This window comes from Aptenodytes forsteri, unplaced genomic scaffold (assembly GCF_000699145.1).
Source record: "Aptenodytes forsteri isolate BGI_AS27 unplaced genomic scaffold, ASM69914v1 Scaffold105, whole genome shotgun sequence".
Classification (NCBI taxonomy): Eukaryota; Metazoa; Chordata; class Aves; order Sphenisciformes; family Spheniscidae; genus Aptenodytes; species Aptenodytes forsteri.
This window is the reverse complement of record NW_008796112.1, coordinates 1,181,538-1,195,413: the sequence shown is the minus strand read 5'-3', so window position 1 is coordinate 1,195,413 and position 13,876 is coordinate 1,181,538. Positions and strand designations below refer to the sequence as shown.

Genomic DNA, 13,876 nt, shown 5'->3' with positions numbered 1-13,876 from the left:
TGACAATATTTGAAAAAAATATTTTTTCATTTACACTTACTAAAGTCATATTTGTGTTAGCATGTCTAAAATAGAAGATATTCATGATAGTCACTAAATATAAATGTGAAAACAGATATAGGGTTGACAGAAGTCGTAATTCAATGAAAACTTTTCCAATTAAAAAATGTATTTGATATGGATCATATCTCAAAGCATAGCCCAAAACAGAACAATAACACAAGTAAAATCATATAGGGGTATAAAACAAATCAGACAGGACTGACTGGACAGTTAACATTCTCATCATCAGAAAATACATGAACTGCAAAATTATTATTTTTCCAGAAGAAACAGTAAACTTTAAAGTTTACTATGAAATATTCTAAAAAAATATTACTACATAACGTAATATTTCTAGCTTTTTGTTGGGGAAAAAAATCTCTTCTTCACTATCCCTTTTTAGATGTTAAGAGAAAGTTCAAATTACAGATCTGTTTTCCAGAGGTCTGGAGCATAGTCACCATTTTGAAACAAAGTCACTGTATATGTACAAGACTTACAAAGATTTAACCGTCAAAATTACTGAAGTTATTTTTAAAAACAAACTGACCTAGCATAAGTAAAATCTGTTTCATATTATCATCCCATATGATCACAGGAAACATTCAGATAAATGTGAAGGGAGTACCTGGATCATCAAATGAACAAGATTTAGATTTGGCTTTTTCTTCCTATTGAGATATGAGAGGTCAAGTCTCCCTCAGATATACTGCAGCAGTTGGCATAGGTTGGGCCTGGCTGACAACAGCATTAGCATATTAACTAAAGACAACCCTATAGGATAAGGGAGTAACTTAGTTATAATAAAGTAGCCTGACTGTAAACAACCTGTCAGTCATTGTGAAAGTTACAAACTTATCAATTAGTGCCAAAGTTGGAAACTGTTGAGAACCTTCCAGATGAGCAGATTATGAGTGCTAGCGAGGACAAAAGCTTCGTACTGGGGTATCTGAACAAGCCGATTGAGAACTGGATATTCCCTACCAATCCTGCAGCTGACAGTGTCCACAGTAATGAGCAGAAAAACTTCAGGGGTATGGGAGAGAGACTCCTGAGAGAGAACTGGAGAGACTCCAGAATTACTGGAGAGCGAGAACCCAGGGAGAACCTAGGGGGACCCCACTGCTTAAGATGACCCATGTGTAAACACTGGTTAATACACAAAATTATAAACAAAATTAGACTAATTTTATATAGACCAGACCCTGTGCTTACCTGGATGTTGCAAAGAAAACACACTAGTAGCTTTATCTTCTTCTGAATCAAGACTCATTCTCAGCGCAAAAAAAATTAGTATCAATAGAATCGAAAAACACCACTTAGAAACTAATAAATGATTTATTTATACAATGGAAGCATCCAAACAGAGTCACTCAGACAAGCAACAAAGAAAGAGGCACAGAATACTTTTAATCCCAAGGAGGTTGTAGGGAGGTGGGTGTCGATCTCTTCTCCCAGGTAACAAGCGATAGGACAAGAGAAAACAGGCTCAAGTTGCGCCAGGGGAGGTTTAGATTGGATATTAGGAAAAATTTCTTCACCAAAAGGGTTGTCAAGCATTGGAACAGGCTGCCCAGGGAAGTGGTTGAGTCACCATCCCTGGAGATGTGGTGCTTAGGGACACGGTTTAGTGGTGGACTTGACAGTGCTAGGTTAACAGTTGGACTCGATGATCTTAAAGGTCTTTTCCAACCTAAATGATTCTATGATTCTAGGGATAAGATCAGCAGGCAGTTTTTTTGAAGGACTGTATCAATATAACAAAGACAGACAAGTCTATCCAGCAATCTGAAAAATGGTATCCTTAACACACTTGTTACTAGAGTTTGGGTTGAGTAGAAGAATAAAGACTGCTGTATTGCACCAGAAATACATGAATGTTTTGGAGAACTATAATAACTGTGAATTGGCTGGATTTGAATTTTTTTTTTCAAACTCAGAAGGGATTTAAAAAGTGAACAAAAGTAACTTTGAGATGATCATATTGTCAGCCCTGATGGGGAACAGAAAAGTCAGAGGTTGCCTTATTCACATACTGTCCGCTCCAAATAAATTCCTGCTAAGTAGGTAGCAGGAATTGTGTCCACAAGTAGGACAGACACAATGCCAGGAACACAACTACCTTGGCCTGTGTGATGGATTTTTTTTTTTTTTAAACAAACAGAGAATCAGTCCTCCGGGGAATGGAATCAGCATAAAGTATGTTTTTGTTAAGGAGGCAAGGTCTGTGATGCTCGCTTTATATCAGCTCCCAGCTTTTAAACAAAGCATTTACTTACAAATTATTTACCTGATGAGGAACAAGTCCAAGAGAAGTAGGTGGTTCATTCATCCTATCATCACTACTGCTTGCCACAGCATAACCACTGCCAAAAATCCAAGAAGGAAAATTAGAACAAGGCAACATACTGAACAGTCAAAATTTCCAGTAAGCTTCAAGACATTTTGTTACAGCTTACAGTTTAGAATCTGGAAAGGAACCTATCTGGAAAATCTGTTTCATAGTAACTAAGATTCAGCATGGGAAATCAAAAACCCTTTTTCAGAATCAGTCTCAGAGACTTGTAACATACTCAAGTCCAACTCCTAACTCACTTTTTCTTTCACAGATTTTAAAGACAGAAAACAAGCCTAAATTTCAGGTTACAGAATTTCAGAGTAATTTCTGTATCAAACCCACTTAATTTTAATTAAGATTTTGCAATATTTGGCTTATCTTGAAGACCTTCATGTGACAAAAGTAGTTATGATAGCTCCTCATTACACCCAAACACTCTCCTGAGCAAAGGAATGCCAAGATCCACTAACAGGAATACTTTCTTCTTTTGAAATATTCTCAGTACTTTTCTACTTTTAAACTCAGAAAGAGAGAAAACTCCCAATTTCCAAGATAAAAACTTAAGAGTCGATGAATCAGTTCTCTCTTAAACACTGTTAAATTACAGTAATATAGTAGATAATTACCTATATTTTACATTAATTTACAGGCAACATTACACCTTACAAAATTGTCCTACTTAATGTGTACTTCCTCCTCCTTCTCCCAAAAGATTATATTAAATAGATCTTATTTCTCAGATCTTTTGAACACCAATCCTTGTCTCAGAAATGACTCACCCTTCTGGATGCTGTAAAACAGAAACCATTAATTCCACTGCAAGAGCTCCAGCTATCATGGCTAATCCAGGTCGACTGACTGTGCACTGCTGATCCAATGTCCGATCCCTGGTGGACTACAAAGATAGACAATTCTAAAGGAAAGAAAAAAGTAACTCAAAAGTCACTAGCTGCCCTACTACACAAAACATCTTTATTTCTGTGCAATTAATTTTTTTTATCTTCTGAATTAAAGATGAGCTATTTCTTAATCCTGTGTACATCAACATAAAACAAATCCCTTTATGAAACACCATTTAAAGGAATAAAAATTCAAGTCACAACAAAAGAGATATATAATCACCATTTGCATAAGGTTCTACTCACATCCCCTGGTGCCACAACATCATTGCAGAAGTAGCAACCCAGTTTATAGCCAGGGATATTTGAAAAGAGTGACGATCCCAAAAGATCAGAAGAACCAGAGGCATTGTTGAAACGTGAATCACCAGATTCTTGCTGTTTTGGTTTCTTTAGTCCGTGTCTCATAACAACAAATGTGTCAAATCCCAATGCAGCATTGATGACCAACTGTGAACAATAAAGAGAGAACAACAGATTTTAAGTGAGCCAAAAGGGGAGGGGAAAAAAGGCCTCAAGGTTTTATTCACTGTAGATTTAAAAAAACCCAACATGCTGTAGATGGACAAACAACCGATCAACTGCGTATCTATCACCCTAGTCATAAACAACAGATTTTCTGATAGCTGCAAAATTCCAGTTGTCAAGCATTTAGAAAAAACAAAACCAAAACAAAAGTCTGTTTCAGAAATCCACAAACCATTACCTTTTTCTGTGTCTTGCAGGGAAATCTGATACAAATTATCGACTCCCTCTAATTGTTACACAAACCTATATACACTTGCTGACAGAAAAAAAAAAAAAAAGGAACAGGAACTCCATAAATGTGTCGTGCCAGTTTACATCTGAAGCTAGGTTCCCACCAACTAACATTCAATGTCTCACTAAAGTTACTGAAGCTGCTATGCACTGATATGTATTAACATCCATATATCCAAATTTGGCCCAATATTCATACAATGATTAGTATCATTATTGGAAAAACTTATTTTGGTTCCAGCTCAGAATTTATTTTCAAGTTTGCTGCATATTTCTGTATATTCATATTCTCTAAGTGCTAAAATATTCCAAGTGCCATTTAAGTACAACAGTGGCTATCAATAACAAGTTTTCACGTCATTTGAAATTCTATATGTAGTCTTTTCAGTTCATTGTGGTCTGAAATATAACTCATTAAAGACTCCTATGTGACAAAGCAATGAAATGCAAGTCTTATCCAAAAAAATTTCTGCTCAGTGAGGAACGCAATTAATGGTTACTTATGGTCTTCATATGCATCTGTTTAGTCACATGGGGAGCACAAGCAGCTGTGGTACACAATTACACTGTCATCATTTTCCCCTTTCTCTTCAGTTTGTGACAAGTGCTTAGAGTAATCTGAAGCTATATACGCTATGACCGAAATATCATAAAACCAATACTTGAACTAGCAGATTTTACTAAACTTACAGGCAATGACTTAGATACAGCAAAAAGCAAAAACAATTATGCAATAATGACCGTAAGTCAGTAAAATATAAGGGAATACTGCTTCATATGCAGATATTTTAGATAGAAATTCTAGTACAGCAGTTTGTCATTTTTCATTCTTATAGCCAGGAATTATTTAAAAAAGGGACTTTGAGGGAAGCTGTCAAGAATTAGCCATCTTAACTAATAAGCTTGTGAGTTTCATCATTATTCTTGGTATTTCAATTTCTGGATATTCACTTTCAACCTTATTCTTGGGGAAACCAACTCTTATTTCCACCCCTTATAGAGAACTTTACACAGATGATCACTCACTATGTTCTTCATTTTCTGTGTGCCTGTTTTGAGACCTTGAGGTCCAAACTGCAGCAGTACTTCAGATTTGCAGTTGTCATACAAATTCACATTTGAAGTAGAGCTCTCATTAAATGTTTATCAACATGAAGAACATTGAAAAGCAAACACTGAGCATTTCAGTTTGGAAGCCTTGAGATTTCAATGCTGTGCTTATTCAGAAACAGAGAATTCCACACCTCCTCGCATCAAAGTGATGTTATGAAAATCAAGTAACTGTGATGCAGTCAGACACACTATGCCATTGAACATCAGAGAACTGTCACAAAGAAATTACAAATTTTGTTCTCAAAGTACAAATTTGAACTTTGTAAGGCAAATATAGTGGGGGACTGCTAGCTAAGCAAATGTGGGGGGAAAACTTTTGGAGATCATTAAAACAACCCTATCCTGACTGAACCAGGCAGGGGGGCTGCATATAAAACTGCACATATTGCTTACAACTACCAACCTCATACATACGAAATAGTAGGCTAGCACTTTCCAGTTTCAATACCCAGCTTTGCAAACTTACTCTTTTAATATAATTTCTGTGCTGTTTTTAAACAGATAAAAGATTGCTGAAAGACCACAGGTGCAAACTGCAGAAAAGACAGTAGGATTAAGTAGGAACTGATTAAGTTATCAAGTTACATACACTCAGTTACACCTGAAGTGAAGTCCACACTGTTCTTTTCACTGGCAGTGTAGTTCATTGGCAAAGGGAAGTTCATTTGAGCTACAAAGACATACAAGCCTATTGCTCAGGATCAGAAATCTATTTAAAATAAGAAAAAAAGGAAAGAAAAGAAAATAATTTAAGACCTTGGCTTAAAAAAATGAGAGAACTTGATCTGGAAAAAACCTGCTTGCAAAGCAGGTGCAGAGGAAATTTAGTTCAGTTCAGATGAACACAAACTTCAGGAGAAAGGGGAATATACTTGGAATTTTTAAGATAGAACTAGTTTGCAAATACCAGAAATCTGCATTCTCTCTCCTTTCTACTGTCCAGTTTCTTGGAAATAAATATAAACACAAACAAAAGAAACCACAAACAACTAACAACTATTAGGAAACTAGAGTTGTCATAGCTGAAAAATCACGGAAGTCAGGAAATACAAAAATCAAAGCTCAAACAACAACATTGACTCAGCTGTGTCAAATGTATGTTTTCTTTCACTCTCCTGTGTTAAGTTCACAACTTCATAAATTGCTATGGACATCATTATATTTATGTCACAAAATACACCGGATGTGCACTGTGGTTAAGCTGACCTGTTAAAAGCCTAATGCTTGCATTTTCTGATTTTGTGCTATTTTAACTGAGCAAACATGAAAACTGCACAATTCTTAAATGAATTAAGAAAGATCAAGATTACTTGAGACTGTTTTACTAAAGCTACATCATGATAGCAAGGGAAGTAAGTGTTCAGGATAATTTAGTTGGATTCTTCAGCAAAACCATATTTTCAACATTGCATTAATTTGGAGAAAGATGCTGCTTCCAGAATCCTGTGATTTAGAATATTCTTTCACAGGAAAAGTTTGGATACCACACTGTCTTCAAGAATAAAATTCACACAAAAAGTAAAGGCTCTATCATTCATATCTAATCCTCAGTAAGATTTGTAGAACAGGAAAAAATGGCTCAAAACCTTCTCCCCACATGCTTTTGTGACTCTCCTGGAAAAATTTTGTTAAGCCTATGTTTTATTTCTCAATCTGGTTCATCTGACCAGATCTGTATACTGACCACAAAAAATATTTTAACATTTTGACTACATAAGCATTTATGCATACAGTCTCATTGATCTCGTATTCAGAGTATAATCTATAAAGCTTCAGATACTATTTTATTTTAATATATAAATTCAGAATCTTAATTTCATGTACTGCAGCACTCTCCCTTCATTTTTCTTTGCCTGTAACATGAGGATGTTACTTTTAAGCTACAGAAATAGCTAAAGCATTCAACACTACCTGGGTAAGTGTCATGGACAGAGTTTTGATGCATTGGCTCAGCACAACAGTGTTTTCCAATAAAGCAATGAGAAAAACCCAAAGTTAACTTTTGACCAAAAAAAGTGCTGGCATACTTCTTAAGTTCAGAATTTACTTTCTAATTTTTCACTTTTGAGATATATTTTGAAAACGTGGTTTCAGACAAGTTTCTACAATTCACATCCCCTATCAGTCAATCATTACTGTAATGTCTTTAGTCCGCCTTACTATGAAATGACTTCTCTTAGTATTACTATGAAATATGTACCCTTGGAGATGCTCAAAAGATACTGACTAGACAAGACACTGAGCAACACACAGTAAGTTGGCCCTATTTTGAACAGGGAGTTGGACCAGATCACCTCCAGAGGTCTCTTTCAACCTATATCATTCTGTGATCCAAGTTTCTATTTCCTCTTTTCAACATTCTCTGTCTTATACAGAATCTTTGAGGCTACAGAAAACAAGAAAAAATTTCTGCACAATCACAAAAGATTGGTCAAATATTTCAACTTTCCATAAAGTTCTTTTAGGTATACATAGCTGACTGATACGCAAGAGCTGAAATACAGTGACAAGGATATTAGCAACGTATGGTACAATACCTTCCTCTTGCTGGCTGCAATGACAGCAGGAAGCCATCGACTCTCTCTAGTGTCCATTAGTAGGAAAACAACATCATGAGCATCAATAAGCTCTTCAAGTTTAGCCACATCCTTCTGAGCCTGTACCATTGTTACTTCAGAAAAATTCACTGGGTGGCCTGGCATAGGGATGCTCATGTTATAGCCTTCCGAACTCTAGATGGAGACAGACAGAAAACAACATATTAAAAAGATAACCTTGTGACTGAATAGAATTATTGTGAAGTTCAATACAAAATTGTAGAGTACAAATTCAATTACTGTTTGGCAGAATGACAACTTTATTCTTTACATCCCTCTATATATCAGCACCGTGCACTAAAGCACAGTGCTAAACTTTCTGAGTGAATGGCAGTCTCAGCTGCTACGTTTATGCAGAACAGAGCAGCTCAATGCAAATGTACTAGTTTGGGTCATGAGAGCAGACCAACCATGTTCAGGTGGCTCTGTGCCTGAGCTAACAAGCCCAGTGTCTCAGAAGGTCTTATTAGGTCTGGCAAATCACTACAAGAAGATAGCTGAACTGCTCCTAATCCCAGAGGTAAGAAACATCACTACAAAAGCAAGCAGACAGATCTTACATATGATTATGATCATGCTGTCAAACTTAGATAAAATCTTTGTCCTGAATTGTCTTTGCAGCCACTTCACACACAATGTTAACGGGATGTAGTTTATATTTCTGATACTGAATATTGACTCAATTACAGTACGACAGATGCGAATTATCACACATTCTCCTCTTTATTGTTCTTCTCGTAAAGAATTTAAAACAGTCTCAAGTGATTTTCATGTAATTCGACCAGCCATATGTGAACTTGATATAGAAGAAAATCACTTCTGAGACTTGTTACTCCAGCGCTTGGATGTCTGAAGGCTTGCACTATGCAGATGCTGAAAGAGCCCGTTCTTATTGCAGAAACATATGCCTCTTCCAACTCCATATTTGGGCAAGGCATATTGAGCAGAAAATGGCTAAACAGCCAAATAAGCATATACAATGCATATACAATGCAAACTCACTCATTTGGAAATATGTTAACACAATCTGCTAGCCATCTGCTGTACGAGAATAATGGATCCTTCATATATGTTACAGAAGCAAAGGCCTTGCAAAAGTCTCCTTGCTTGTCACTGTGCTGTAAGCAACTAACAATTTAAAAGCCAAAATTTAAAAGCTAGATGAACCAAACATAAAATTACATGGGAGGAGAGGAAAGGAACATCAGTGAAACGTGCTTTTGTATAGACCAATTACATGCACAACGCATAAATCCAGGTGAGCCAAATAACCAGAAGGGTGAAGTATACCTTCTATACATCATAAATATCCCTGAAAATAAAAAGAAATAGACACATATAGCAGCTTGGGGAAATGAATTTGGGTAATATCTGCATTAACCATATAATAGGATGCACCTTTTTTTCCCCCTCCTTCTTCCTCCCCCCTACCTCCAAGGGGAAAAAAACAGAGTCCACAGTGATCTAGTATGCTGTTAACAGGGCAGCTCCGCTGTGTCCCAGCGAGGACAGCCTGGGTTCTGCATCACCAGCACAGACATTGCACAATCACTGAAGGTTTTACCTTCACTGTTATTAGCTCCTCCAAAAAGCTGTGGCAGGAACACAATGCTGTATATAAGTAATGTATTTATGGATAACTCATCAAGCCCCTGGTACTGCATACAAGTGCTGATTTATTAGGTAAGTATAACTGACACTGTTGGTGACTTAGGAGGTCAACTTTTGCTCAAAAAACTAAAATGAACAAGTAAACAAATAAGTTGAATACTAGCTGCACGGAAATATGGTAACAAGGTTTGTAAAATAATAAAATCTTACCAGAATTCAGAAAAACACTCTATCCAGTGACTGTAGCTGTAGGAATACATACAAGTCTAGCAGCTTCAGTACCTTCAATTTTATTTCAATAACTGTCCCTTGAAAAAAAGACACCAGTCACTAGCAAAAGTGGCTGAGGTACACTTTTGCAGCCAAACGCTGGCTAAAAGAGCTAAAAGGGTACCTTGTGATGGCACATGCATATTATTTGAAGGAGGATTAAATGTGCATATATCCCCCAAAGACAGATCTCATTCATTCCACAGAATTCCAAAATCTCAGGGAGTCTCTAAATGACAAAAAGAATTTTGCTTGACTGCTCACAAAATGGCTTAGATTTTAAGACCAGAACCTTCATACTAACAAAAGATTTAAAATGCCTCCAAATTATCCAAAACAAAAACAAAATAATATTTAGTTACCATCCCATGAAGTATTAGAATCATGAACTTCTTAAAAAAAAGGGATGGTACATTGACGTGCAAAATCATAAAAGATAATGCACTCTCCAACACTTTCATTGATAGCTGACCAAAGCTGTGCTTGAGGCTCTAGTGCTTTTGTTTTGTTTTTTTTTTTTTAAAGCAAACAGACATCAAAATATTGCAATTCATGGTGCTACCATAACCTTCTCTCTCATTTTTATTCACATTTCTATTAACTTTCTGCATTTTTTGTTAAACCATGGCTCGGGTCACTTAGAAGATATCTGTGCTCAATATAGTAAACCTCAATAGAAGTGTGCCGTGGGTAGGTACACAGAAAATTAAGAAATGTGATGCTGCCATGATTAAATTGTTCTATCGGAAATACCTACATAAAATGGTCCCCCATGCAGTATGGTACAAAGGATGATAAAATACTGAATACAATGGAGTTCCATGCCTGAATACTTCAGGAAATGATTGTATAAGAGAGTCAATAAAGTTAAATTCCACAGCAGCTATATGAATGACTCTGTGCATTACCTACTTGTAATGAAAGGCTGTGAATCCATAAATTCTGCTATTTCCGAGTCCTCCCTTCTTTTTTATTACAAAACTCTAAGCTACAGTTAATGATAATCTTAGAAGTGGAATGAAACAAATCAAAGCTCCTTGCCAAAGCATTCCTTCTCGTTTCATTTGCAATGATGAGGTGGTTACTCTTCCAACTAGAAAGGATGTAAAATTAAAAAAATAAAAAAGAATTCACATAGAGCAGACAAGCATTTCAAAGTCAACCAGGAGAAACTGCATTTTGTGTGCAAAATATTACTAACAATGAAATCAAAGAAAGTAAATTTGACTGCAAGTAAATTGCACAGAAACGTAAAACCAAATTTTCAGAAATGCCTTCAGAACCAGCATTACTGCTTGGATTGCCATGGGCTTGAAAGGACTTGTGGGGGTTTCCAAACAGCAAGAGACAGCTTTGGCTGCTCCTTCAGTATGAGGGAAACGAGCAGGCTCAAAATCGAGGACAACTAATCTTTCTATCCAAAGACATTTATACTGATAAATATGGCTTTTGGTGACAAGCAACAGTGCGGTCTGCAGTAACAGATGCAGCTCTATTTTGAGAAGTCTAGCAAAATCAGCTGGGTTATAAAAATCTCCAGCTACAGTAGCTTCACTGTCCAAACCATCCCAAAGCACCAAGACTCTACCCAGGCTAATTAAAGACTTATTGTTAGTCCATGTGCTTGGCCTGCTGCTTAAACCTCACCACTCTCACATGCTGTCAGCATATTAACTGAACCAGAATTTTTACTGTTAAGCCCTGTTAATTCTTGTTAATACTAGCATGTTGTTTCTCTGTATATGTACTGATGGTCGAACATAATACCTCTTCTCCACGATTTCTACTGCAGAAATGAGTTTGACCAAAAAACACATTAGAAACACTCTATTGTAAGAGTACACAGGATCTGTGCAACAGCTTTCTCCTCGTTTGTGCCACAAAGCTATGAAACTAGGTTTGAGTCCCACTGAAGGCTGATCAGATGTGACCCACCCATGGCACAAGGAAACAATAGAGAATGCATAACACTGATGGGGATAACCTGCTAAGAAAACAGTGGTAGATGCAGTACATTTGAGGCGTATGGTGGAGGAAAAATTCCTTACATACAGCAAGGGTTGCACATTGTATATGCTATTACTGAACAGGAAAATTGTTTTTTCCTATATATACACCAAATGTCCTAACACTTATTGATACAGGCTCACTAAAGCGTTGTTATTGGTTTCCTCTTATTACTGAAAGTTCCTCTTCAGGTTATATTTAACTTTTTTTTTTTTTTTTAAGCCTCATCACAATCTCAAGATTCCATAGTACAGCCTGGTCTTTTCTTTCTTGGTTATTTCTAACAAGAAAACTTGTAACACTAACTTTTGGTCTGTATCTCTACATGCAAAACTGTATCATTCAGGATTCCACAAACAGCTTTTATTTCTTCTAATTAAACTACTCATTTTTTCTTAATATTCCTGTTTTCATTTTCTCAAGTTTCAAAAGCAAGAAATCATGTGACACAAATCCTACTTGGCATCATATTGGTGCTTTGTGTGACACTGCACAGATGCTTACTTTTCTGTGCTTGTTCTACTATTTAATATTTCTATAACTAAATTAATATCACCAAGTAACAATAACACTGTAGTGCAGCAAGGTTAAATAAAATTCTAGGAACTTTCAGAGTGTCTTCTGATATACTTATCAAAAGTTCTGAAAGTGAAATGTTTAGCATTTTTTCATACTGGGGATCATTGTTTGATATTCAAATATTCATTGGATTACTACTTAGTACCAATACTGATTTCATAAATAATGACAATAATAGGATCAACACAGATAAAAACAGAACAAAAAGCAGAGCAATCCTTGGGTCAAACTAAATGAACCTAAAAATGTTTGGAAATGATCTTCTGTAAAGCTTGTTCACAATACTGATCATCAAGAACATAACATCTATATTCCGCTGTTCATAACTCTTAATAATATTATGACTAGTAACATAATCAGTGGCATTTTAAATACAGAGTTGCATAGTAAGTATACATAACTCACTCCTATTACATTAAGTGGTTAAGATACTGTTTGCCAGCTGAGCTATGGTAATTATAGCTACCCATTCTAAGACAGTCTCAATTCCAAAGCAAAAACTATGAACAGCTGAGTGGCTTCTATCACATGCCAAATGAGTATAAAAAAAATTTTGTTCATGATAGGGCAAGTTGAGAGTGTGTCTATTCTGAAATTACAGCCATATCAATTCTTCCCCAAAATGAAGGATGACACTAAGAGAACTGCAAATATTTGTAGGTTCTTTTTTTTTAAATCTACTTTTTTTCAGCATTGAAAATTAGGTGTGTTTGAACACGTGCACTGACTAATGTTCATAATATGCACATCCCTGGAGTCAAAGAGGATAAAGGCTGCCTTTGGTGGGCCTTTTATCACAAAGCTTCTAAAACAACATAAAAATTCATTCTTGTCTTTTGTTCTCTTTCAACTACTTCATTCTGACAGTAAGTTATTACCACCAGGCTCCCCAAAAGAGGAGTACTTTGGTCAAAGGCCAATACTGATATCTTCTCCAGGCTGCTATGAACTACTTCCCTTCTCTGGATCTGATTCAGTTTGCTTAGTTCTTGAAGAAAACAAAAGCAGACAAGAAAGTCCTCTTACATCATCTTAATACTTTGTATTACACGTCTATTCAAAGCAAGTTTCTAATCAATACTTGCTGCTATTAAGTTATTCTGGGCAAAACCAGCAGAAAAACCAACTTTCAGTTTTACAAGTAAAAATGTTTCTTTTACTTGTACTACATTATGGATCATTTGTAGGGCAAAATGTCCATCTACAGCAATCTTGAGAATATTAGGTCATTTCATTCCAACAGCAGCATAACCAGTTAAAGATTAAGTATTTGCCTCTTATGTAGAAAATCAACTTAAATAAGATTGCAAATTTTGGGTGTAAAACATAATAGAAAATCTCAGCAATACATTTAGTACTGCCTTCAAGACCTTCTGCTCCCATAATAGACGACCAATGTGTCTAAATTCACATTGAAGAGCAGAGTGGGAAAACACAGTACTAAAAGCAGCCATTACTGAAAGTTCCTTAAGACATAGAATCATAGAATAGAATCATAGAATCATTGAGGTTGGAAAAGACCTCCAAGATCATCGAGTCCAACCGTCAACCCAACACCACCATGCCCACTAAACCATGTCCCTAAGCGCCTCATCTACACGTCTTTTAAATACCTCCAGGGATGGGGACTCCACTACTTCCCTGGGCAGCCTGTTCCAATG

General features: G+C 36.2%; 1 protein-coding gene across 1 annotated transcript in view; it reads right to left on the bottom strand.

Moving 5' to 3' along the window:
* Nucleotides 1–13,876, bottom strand: part of ATG7 (autophagy related 7) — a 114,038-nt gene that overhangs the window by 80,577 nt on the left and 19,585 nt on the right. The window contains exons 13-16 of the mRNA XM_009287053.1: nt 7,689–7,883; nt 3,526–3,729; nt 3,160–3,275; nt 2,333–2,408 (exon numbers count right to left, since the gene is read on the bottom strand). Of these exons, the coding sequence (XP_009285328.1) occupies nt 2,333–2,408; nt 3,160–3,275; nt 3,526–3,729; nt 7,689–7,883 (591 nt within the window). The remainder of the gene's footprint in view (nt 1–2,332; nt 2,409–3,159; nt 3,276–3,525; nt 3,730–7,688; nt 7,884–13,876) is intronic.